This window comes from Mercenaria mercenaria, unplaced genomic scaffold, assembly GCF_021730395.1.
Source record: "Mercenaria mercenaria strain notata unplaced genomic scaffold, MADL_Memer_1 contig_2239, whole genome shotgun sequence".
Taxonomy (NCBI): Eukaryota; Metazoa; Mollusca; class Bivalvia; order Venerida; family Veneridae; genus Mercenaria; species Mercenaria mercenaria.
Window position 1 is genome coordinate 26,411 of NW_026460285.1, and position 9,539 is coordinate 35,949.

Genomic DNA, 9,539 nt, shown 5'->3' on the forward strand with positions numbered 1-9,539 from the left:
CAGTTTCAGGTTTCTTGATAGTTTTGGTAATTAGGACCTTTTAAGAATACCTTTTGACTTTGAGATATTAAATACCTTACACCAAAGTCTGTAACTGCAAACAAACTATTTCACGACGTACATAATATCGCATGTCACAGCTAAACTTCCGTTCAAAATACAACACAGTATGTTAAGCAATACAATTACGTACTTCAATAAAAGATATCTCTTGTGAAATCAATTAATATTTTCTTCAGTGAACACACAAAGCTATATTTTCTACTTACACAATGTAGAGCGTTGTCGGGTATTCAGGAACCGTAGGCAGTTTTGGTCCGCATCTCATATTTTTGGCAAGGAACATTGTTCCGTAATCGTTCCTAGTCTAAATTGATAATCAAGTCCACTTGTTTTTGCAGGCGTCTACACGTCGTCTGCATATTCAAGTCATTGCCGTTATTTTAACTTACTGTGAAATTTGAAGCGCAAAATCTTTTAGTTACATATACCCATAAAAAAGGGACAAAAACACCTGACATTATAACAAATAAAAAAATCGCATTTTAACAGTTTAATAGTATTTTCCAGAGTGAAAAACATGTTCGTATCAAAATCAAAGCGTCTGCTCGTTGTTAGCGCTGCTGAATGATGCATTGTAAATGGTTCCAAAATACCCTACAACATTTTGTTGCTGTCGGGTATATTAGAACTAAATGTCACAAGATTGATAAAATTAGATTTTCATCTTCCTAAGCGTTTTTAGAATGAGTCGGGCCAGATCCAGTGCAAGCAGAAACGAAACTTTAAGTCATGCTGTAACTATAAGAAGAAGCATTTCACTTCACAAAGCAGCTAAAACATTTGGTATGCTCAAAACAACTCAATTAAAAATAATTAATCCTGGAATTGGGACTAGCAGTGGCTCTGAAACTGTATTAACGAAGGAAGAGGAGGACATGCTTGCAGACAGGGCAATTACCATGACAAAAATGAGATTTGGTTTATAAGCTAGGGCAGAAATCCTAGACACCGTTCAAAGTATCATACCTTATGATGGTGTGACTTCTCCTGTAGTAAATTTTCGACTAGGTAAAGATTGATATCATGTCATTTTAAAGTGACACTCAGAATTAGCTTCTAGAATGCCTCAACAATTAGCTATAGAGGTATGAGGTATAACACCCAAAAGACTTGAGCATTGCTTTTCTGATATTGCTTTGTTTGTTGTTCTTATTTTGTTCAAATTTCATGTCAGTAAAAGAGAATATGGAAAGATCCCAGTAGGTGTTTTAACGCAAATGAATCTGGTTTTCTCTTGTGTCCTAAAAGTGGCAAAGTACATTGTACTTGCTCCAAGGGGTGTACCTAACATATATGATATACAATTTTACATCATCTGATAACACTCAGGTAACTGTTCTAGCATGTATGAATGCTGTTGGTTTATATCTAGGCCTCTCATAGTGTTTGCTGTATAACCCTCTGGAAGATTTCCCAGATGCTATTCTTGGGCATACAAACACAGGGAGGATGGACTCAGAACTGTTTGCAACCTGGCTTAAAGATGTGTTTCTTCCTGCGCTAGAATGAGAACTCTATTGAACGGTCGGTCATCATCAACAGTTGTTTGCTGAAGATTATTGATACTTGTTTGTTCTTTTGTTGTTTGATAAGACTAAAATTGTGTATTACCCTTAACTGATAATAAACATTTAATACCGAATTAATAGACAGAATTCAATTAATTTCATTCATCTAATAAAGCATGAAGTTTTGTGTTCAATAAACGTTTGAATCTAAGCTTTGTGAAAAACTTGAAGGTGTCCCAAAATACCCGACATGTCCCAAAACTGCCTCCAACGGTTGTTATTTTCATCCACATAAATTGCACTTAATGTGCATATGCCTTTACCAGGGCCAAATATTATTCGTCCGAAAATGATAGGAAATTCAGAATTTTCGTGTCCTGTCCCGAAACAAGCATATGTAAAATCAAGGTTAAAAAAGTTTGTTAGGTGTCCCAATATACCAGACAACACATATATATTGTTATACAGAATCAATTTTAACGTGCCGTGATTACATAACTTCAAGCACAGTTTTTAGATGACTCTGAATTCCAGTGAGAATAAACAATTGTCTTTGAATGATAGTGTCTCCCACCTGCCTGCTCTTACGCCTATGTATACTGCATAGGTTATTGTTCATATAGTATAATTATTAATACAACATAATTCAGTGAGTCAAAATAACACTATAGAGTCCCCCCAAGCAGTGTTATGTAATTAAAACCACTTATTTCCTTGAGAACATCCCTATTATATTCCCGAAGTAAGATTCGGATTAGGTTTCGGCTTATTTCGCATATATATATATCAAATAAACAAAATGACTTCACTTTCACATATATATATGGGCCGTTCCATGAGAAAACCTGTATTAGTGACATGATATATTTATTGCATAGTAAGTAGTTTAAAATACTGGAAAATCACTGTTTTTCTTATGTTCATAAAAAATCGAGAAACAGCTTTATTATAATAAAGTTATCAAAGGCAAATTAAATTCTACCATATTTAACAAATAAATATCATTTGTGTTGCCATGGCAACAATAATTTCAAAGCACGTATGCATCACGAAAATATGGAGGTGTATAGATGACCTCACAAAATCAAGTACCACAACCGCAGGCGGCTATTGCGAATTTTAATCAGGTGATTATCGATAAACTCGAGGCTATGAACAAGAGATTAGAAATTGGATACCATTGAATCGCAGTTATCATGTTTGACTCAAAGAATGGAAAAATTGACAGATACGTGTCTTCGCTTGAAAGCAGTCTCATGGAAGCAAATAACAAAATAAATGATATTGAAGCCAGAAGAAATTTTGATGCTAGCTTTTGTGAAGAACTGAATAAAAAGCAATCAGAAATTGATAAAGCTGTAAAATCAGAAAGGGAGTTGAGCCTAAATATATTAAAAGACTGTGAAAATTTGAAACAGGAGACTCGTAAGTTAAGTGACGAAATAGTAGACTTGCAGTCTCGTTCAATGCGTGATAATATGCTCTTTTTCAATGTTGCTGAATGCGCAAATATAGAGGATAGAAAAAATGAGGACTGTCGGGACAAAATTTTGAACTTTTTAAAAAATAATCTTGGAATTGAGGACGCTAATACCAGGTTTAAAATAGCAAGAGCCCATCGTCTGGGAAAATTTGTTTCTGGCAAAAACAGGCCAATTGTGGCAAACCTCTGTTATATCCCAGACAAACTTGAAGTGAAGCAGCGAGTATACGACAAGCGTGAGGAGATTGATGTTAAAGTCAGTGACCAGTATCCGAAAATTATACAAGAGCGGCGAAAGCAGCTCATACCGGAGCTTATCAAAGCAAGAGAAGATGATAAAGAGGCAGTACTTCGATACGATAAACTTTATATTGACGGCAAACTGTTTCGTTTTGCATCAGATCAATAGAGTGTCGATGAGAAGCAGTTAAAGTGTTTCGTCTGGAATGTCTAATTATAGTTTAATTTGGTTTTAGAGATAACCACAGTACAACAGACTGCATATTTTTATTACATACTATTATTCAGAATACATTTTTTGACAAATCTAAATTATTTTGTGCTTTAACTGACTACGAAAAAGCTTTTGATACTGTTTTACGTGATGCTTTATGGGTCAAACTTATTCAAATTGGAGTCAATTGTAAGGTGATTAATATGTTGAAATCCTTTTATGAAAATGTTAAATCTTGTGTGAAACTGTCTTCAGATACGAATTTATCTGACTTTTTTGACGTAACACTAGGGTTAAAACAAGGGGAACCACTCTTCTCTTTATTCTTTTCATCAATGACATTCATAATTGTATAGATTTTTAATAATCTTTCTGAAAACGACTTAAACCAATTGTGTAAATATATGTTACTTTTTGCTGATGATATTGCCTTGTTTACCACCAATCCCGCAAGTTTACAGGCCCAACTCGATTATGTTTATCAATATTCTGTGGGGTCTCAAGAATAATGTGAAAAAAAAAACTAAAATTTGTATATTTGAAAAAAGGAAACATGTAAATAACTTTGAATGGTATATTAACAATGAAAAGGTTGAAATCGTTGATAACTTTTGCTATCTGGGTGTTAATTTTACATATACAAACAACATGAAAACTGCTGTTAAAGTTCTCTCTGACCAAGCCTTAAGAGCGTATAACAATTTACTGTCAATTTTCAGTAGAGTCAACCTTGATATTAAAACCAAACTTTCCCTTTTTGACTCCATGGTTTTGCCAATTTTGTTGTATGCAGCTGAGGTATGGGGAATTTATGACTGTAAAGAGGTTTTGTAAACATATTTTGGGAGTTCGTACCCAAACACCTAATTTAGCTGTTTATGGGGAACTTGGAAGATTTCCCCTTTCCATAATTATGAAAGAAAGAGCTTTGAAGTACCGGCTTAAAATTATGAAAAACCCAGAGTCACCAATGTATAAATTTTTTATCGAACAGAGAAATAGCACAAATAACAGGTCATGGTCTCATCAAATTAAACGTTCGTTGGATACCTTGGGTTATAGCGAACTATGGAATAATGTTAACTTAGACTCAAATGTAAATTTTCTTGCTTTGTTTAAACAAAGAATTAGATATCAGTATATCCAAGAATGGAATGCATCGATCAAAAATATTTCTAAACTTGACTATTATTCTATACCTATTTTATCTATCCAATCGCGAACGTTCATTTGCAACACGTGACCGTACAATAAATTACGGTATTTGGATGCACGTACGTACAAAAATCCTGTATTTTCTGTATTTGGACGCACGCGCGTACAAAAAATCCTGTATTTACTGTATTTGGACGGTTCAACAGTCCCATGTTAAACATACGATAAAGCCCGAAACGCGTGAAAATGTTCCGAATGTAAATCGGATGAAGTAGGCGCTCTATGTACAGAGTTTGATTATGCGTCTTGAAATCTGGATTTAATTTACAATACACAAAAACGATTCAAGGGATAACAATGCTATCTGATTTAGGTATTAAAACGTTCGTTAATAATCAAAAACTTAAAAATACAGTAAAAAGGATCATCAGATGTTGGAATATTTGAAAAAGTCGCTTAAAGAAGCCGTTCCGGACGAAACCTAGAAATTGGTATCAGCCCTGACTGTCTGAATAGCTACCTCAGCAGTTTTTATTTAACGGTTAAGAAACAAAATGGAGAAGATTATGAATGGCAACGGACGGGCGGTCAGCATCCAAAACATATCTGCTCTATAATTCAGTTTTCGTCGGATCTTCACCAAACTTGCTGACGATCTTTGTGGGCATTACATCTCGGCCAGTTTCGATAACCAGCCAAATTGTACAAGGCACTCTTTGATTATAGTCATTGAATTACTCGAAAAACGTGGAATTTCGCCTTGTCCGCTCTTTTAAGTCGAACAGTTTTCGTCCGATCTTCACCAAACTTGCTGACAACGTTTGTGGGCATAATACCTCAGCCGAGTATTATTACCACCCAAATCGCCAAATGGATGTTGTAGGGAGGTTGCACCATATACTTTTTTTAATGATGATACGCAGAAAAAACAACATTCAATGAATTACGTATATTACGTATGAAGTGAAATAAATATAGAATAAAAAGGTTATTTAAGGTCTAACATTGTTCTGTATAATATATATTTACACTCATACCAAGCTGGGAAAAACTAAAAAAAGCAGGAATACAATATTCAGAGAAACATTTGTAATTTAAACTATTATTATAGTAAGATAAAATAGATATAGAATAAAAAGGTTATTTAACATTGTACTGTACAATACGAGATATATTTGGACTCGTACCCAGCTGAGCCTAGCGGCTCGTCCAATATGGTTTTCACAGCTGGGTACGAGTCCAAAAATATCTCCGTATTGTACAGAACAATGTTAAATAACCTAATATTATTGTAAATTTAAAAATCAGTTCTGTTTTGAAAGCTATTTTGGTGTGATTTCTGTAAACAAATTAAGGAAGCAATTCACTTCATTTAGAGTTTGTTCTCATAATTTAGAAATTGAGTTTGGTAGATTTTCAGGTATTAATAGACAAGATCGCGTGTGTAAAATGTGTACCACTAATGCGGTTGAATCAGAATATCACTTTTTACTGTGATGCCCTAGATATGCAATTATTCGTCAAAAATATTTTGGGCATGTATCATGGCCATCTACTCAAAAATTTGTCTCTTTTATGTCTTCAAAAATATGTTGTTTAAAATTGCTACATTCTTAAATGATGCTTTTGATTTAAGAAAAGAAGCCTTAGAACATATTTCTGCTTCTTAATTATATGATGTTAATTTATGAATGTTTAGTGTATGTTATGATATGGTAGGTAATGTATTGATTAGTTATATTCAATTATTTAAGTTATAATATTTATTCGTTTTCTGTCTTGGCCATATTTGGCATTATTATGTGCCGATTAACCAATAAATAAAATGAAATGATAAAAGGTCAGTCACGTTATCAAAAACATACGGATCAGCTATTTTTCAGAAAAATCATTTTAAACTGTTCCTAAATATTCAAATGTATGATGTTTAATATACGATACGTATAATATGTTGCATTAATGACTTGAAAAATACACAACATGCATAGCGACGTCATACTGTTTTTGTGACGTTCTCAACGTCACGTCTTAAAATGCCGTTGGTGTCTCACTTACAAGTATTGTAACTCTTGAGATAGTGAAGATAATTACTTCAAAATTTCAAATTTGAAAGGCCAAAGGATGTTCCCCATGAATATTTTGTTATCCTAATTTTGATCTTTATGTCACTAATATATATATGACCCACCAACCGGTTATAACCAAAAAGACCCACTTATCGGTTCCTAACACATTAGGCTAGTTTCATAGGGGTATCCCCTAGACCATGGAGGAAGTGGTAAAACATAGTTGGATGTCAAAAGACCCATTTTTCCACTAATCCGACAATCGACTTTGGACTCAATTGTTGACTTTCCGTATTAAATAAGACCATATAACTAACCAAGTTTAAAACTATAATATAAGTCACAAGTGAGTACTAAGGAGAAACAAAAAATCACATGTTCTTTTATTTTCAATTTTAAGCAATGCAACTACACCTTTTCTACATTTGAAAAGTTAGGTTTATCTGCGTCACGATCATTCCAGTTATGTTTCAAGTCGAGTAAAACAAGTAACAGAGTAAGTCGAAACAAAATGTAAAGGGAATGTGTCAATAATAAGTATATGGATGTCATTAAGACAAATGTAATGAAAGGGCAGTTACGGAATTGATTAAGTAAGCGTATCAATCATTTATAAAGAAATTAAAATAATCTTATAGATAAGTGTTATTTTCACTTTCTGAAGGAGGTTTCAATTCATGAAACACTTACATTCTTTTGAGCTTACCCCTCCGTAACTTACACTTATAACTATATTCAAAGTTAGGCATTCATTGATTAAAGTTAACTACTTCCTTGATTCTCATTCATTTATGATTTGCACAAGTTGGATGACATAGTTAATGGACATATTAAATAGGTTTTTGTCACGTATTTGTTACTGGAGATATTTAGCTGGGTTTATGGATATATTGTAAAGTTGTGCTACTTAAAGCGTTGTTAATACTACCACTTGCCACATGAAACTGAATAGCCTTTATATGTAAATTTGTTTCATCGTTAATGTCAAAATAGGAAAAAACATCGACATACAATTTTTCAAAGTGACAATGTTTGTTATCTATCACATGTTTAATGTTTGTTATCTATCACATGTTTAATGGTGAGGGTGCATGTAAAATCCTCTATATAAAACTATTTCAAACCAGATTTATACAGCACCTTTTCATGATAAACACGTTTGAATGTGCTTTATATACAAATGCAGTCATTCAGGGTGCAAAATTAATCCTTTACTTGCACAGACACGGAACGATCTGACCAGATGGATTGAGCGAGAGAAAGTCCCCTTAAAACCCCAGTCACACATACGGCGCGAATAGCTACGTCTGGCCACGGATAGAAACGTAGAAATCCGTATCGATCCGTACCTGAGACGTACCTCAAATTAGTTATCCGTATCAATCCGTACCAACACTTGGTCTAAACGTATTTAAGACTTATCCCAAACTTGCAAGTTTCTCCAACTTTTATACCCCAGTCACACATACATCTAGCTACGGACAGAAACGTAGTAATCCGTATCGATCTGCACCTGAGCCGTACCTCAGAGTAGTCATTCGTATTAATCCGTACCAAAACGTGGTCAAAAGGTATTCAAAACTTATTCCAAAACTTGCAAATTTCTCCAACTTTTAAACATGCACAAAAGTTTGAGCGAACCGTAGCCATTTGAGCGTGACTTTAGTCCAACTTGGCTGAAACTTATTCATCCATAGTTAAACGTACTTAAACGTAGTTATCCGTGCTGTTACGTACCTCGCCGTAGCCAAACGTAGTTATCCGAGGCTGCTCGTACTTAAGCATAGTTCAACGTAGTTTACCGAAGACCCGTCCGTGCGCTGGGCAAGTTGCAATGCGCAGTAAAATGTAATTCAACGTAGTACCTCGTACCTATCCGTACTTATTCGCGTCCTGTATTGTTTTGTTTGTTTCCTGTTTCTCACCATTTTTCCCTTACTTAGACGTACTGCTCCGTAGTTATACACCCACAGACTAATCCTACCTCAACGCAAGGACATCCGTATGTGTGACTGTAGCTTTAAACATGCACAAAAGTTTGAGCGATCGGTAGCCATTTGAGCGTGACTTTTGTCCAACATCCGTAGTTAAACATACTAAAACGGAGTTATCCGAACTGAAACGTACCTTGCCGTAGCTGAACGTAGTGATCCGAGGCTGCTCTTACTTAAGCGTAGTTCATCGTAGTTCACCGCAGACCCGTCCACGTGCTGGGCAAGTTGCCAGGCACAGTAAAAACGTAGTCCAACGTAGCACGCCGTACCTATTCGTACTTATTCGCGTCCTGTATTTCTATTTTGTTCCCCGTTTCTCACAGTTTTTTCTCGTACAAAGACGTTCTGCTCCGTACTTATCCGTGTCTCCGCCTCCACAGACTAGTCCTATCCGCACCGTACCTCAACGCACGGACATATCTGTATGCGTGACTGTAGCTTAACAGAGAAAGGAAACTTCATTAGATGTAGGCCTGTACTGCTAACTTACCCTAGTACTTTGGGAAAAGACAACCTGATGTTTTAACATGTCCGAAGTATAGCACTGATACCACAGACACTTGGGGTCAGGAGCCCCATCCAACCCACTCTCCTCCACCCCTGCCTAAGTTTAGCGAATATGTTATTCTTTTAACATGTATTGAACATAGGTACCGATCATAAAACGCATTTTGTAACAACTTCAGCGTGTTTTTACAATGCATTACTTTTACCATCAATATGTGCAACTGTGAAACTGACACTGTGAATACTTGCTTGCAATTGCACTCCTGCTGTGTACAGTGCGTACCATAAACCGGGTACGCCTACAACTAT

The 9,539-nt window shown here is 35.2% G+C and overlaps 1 protein-coding gene across 1 annotated transcript; it reads left to right on the forward strand.

Moving 5' to 3' along the window:
- The first annotated feature begins 2,767 nt into the window (after positions 1–2,767).
- LOC128552288 (uncharacterized) lies at positions 2,768–3,463 on the forward strand. The gene has a single exon (XM_053533317.1). It carries the CDS (start codon positions 2,768–2,770, stop codon positions 3,461–3,463), a length of 696 nt encoding a protein of 231 aa, XP_053389292.1.
- The last annotated feature ends 6,076 nt before the right edge of the window (positions 3,464–9,539 follow it).

Excerpts from the sequence above, each read along its gene's own strand:
- LOC128552288 (XM_053533317.1), top strand. The coding sequence starts at position 2,768 with ATGTTTGACTCAAAGAATGGAAAAATTGACAGATACGTGTCTTCGCTT.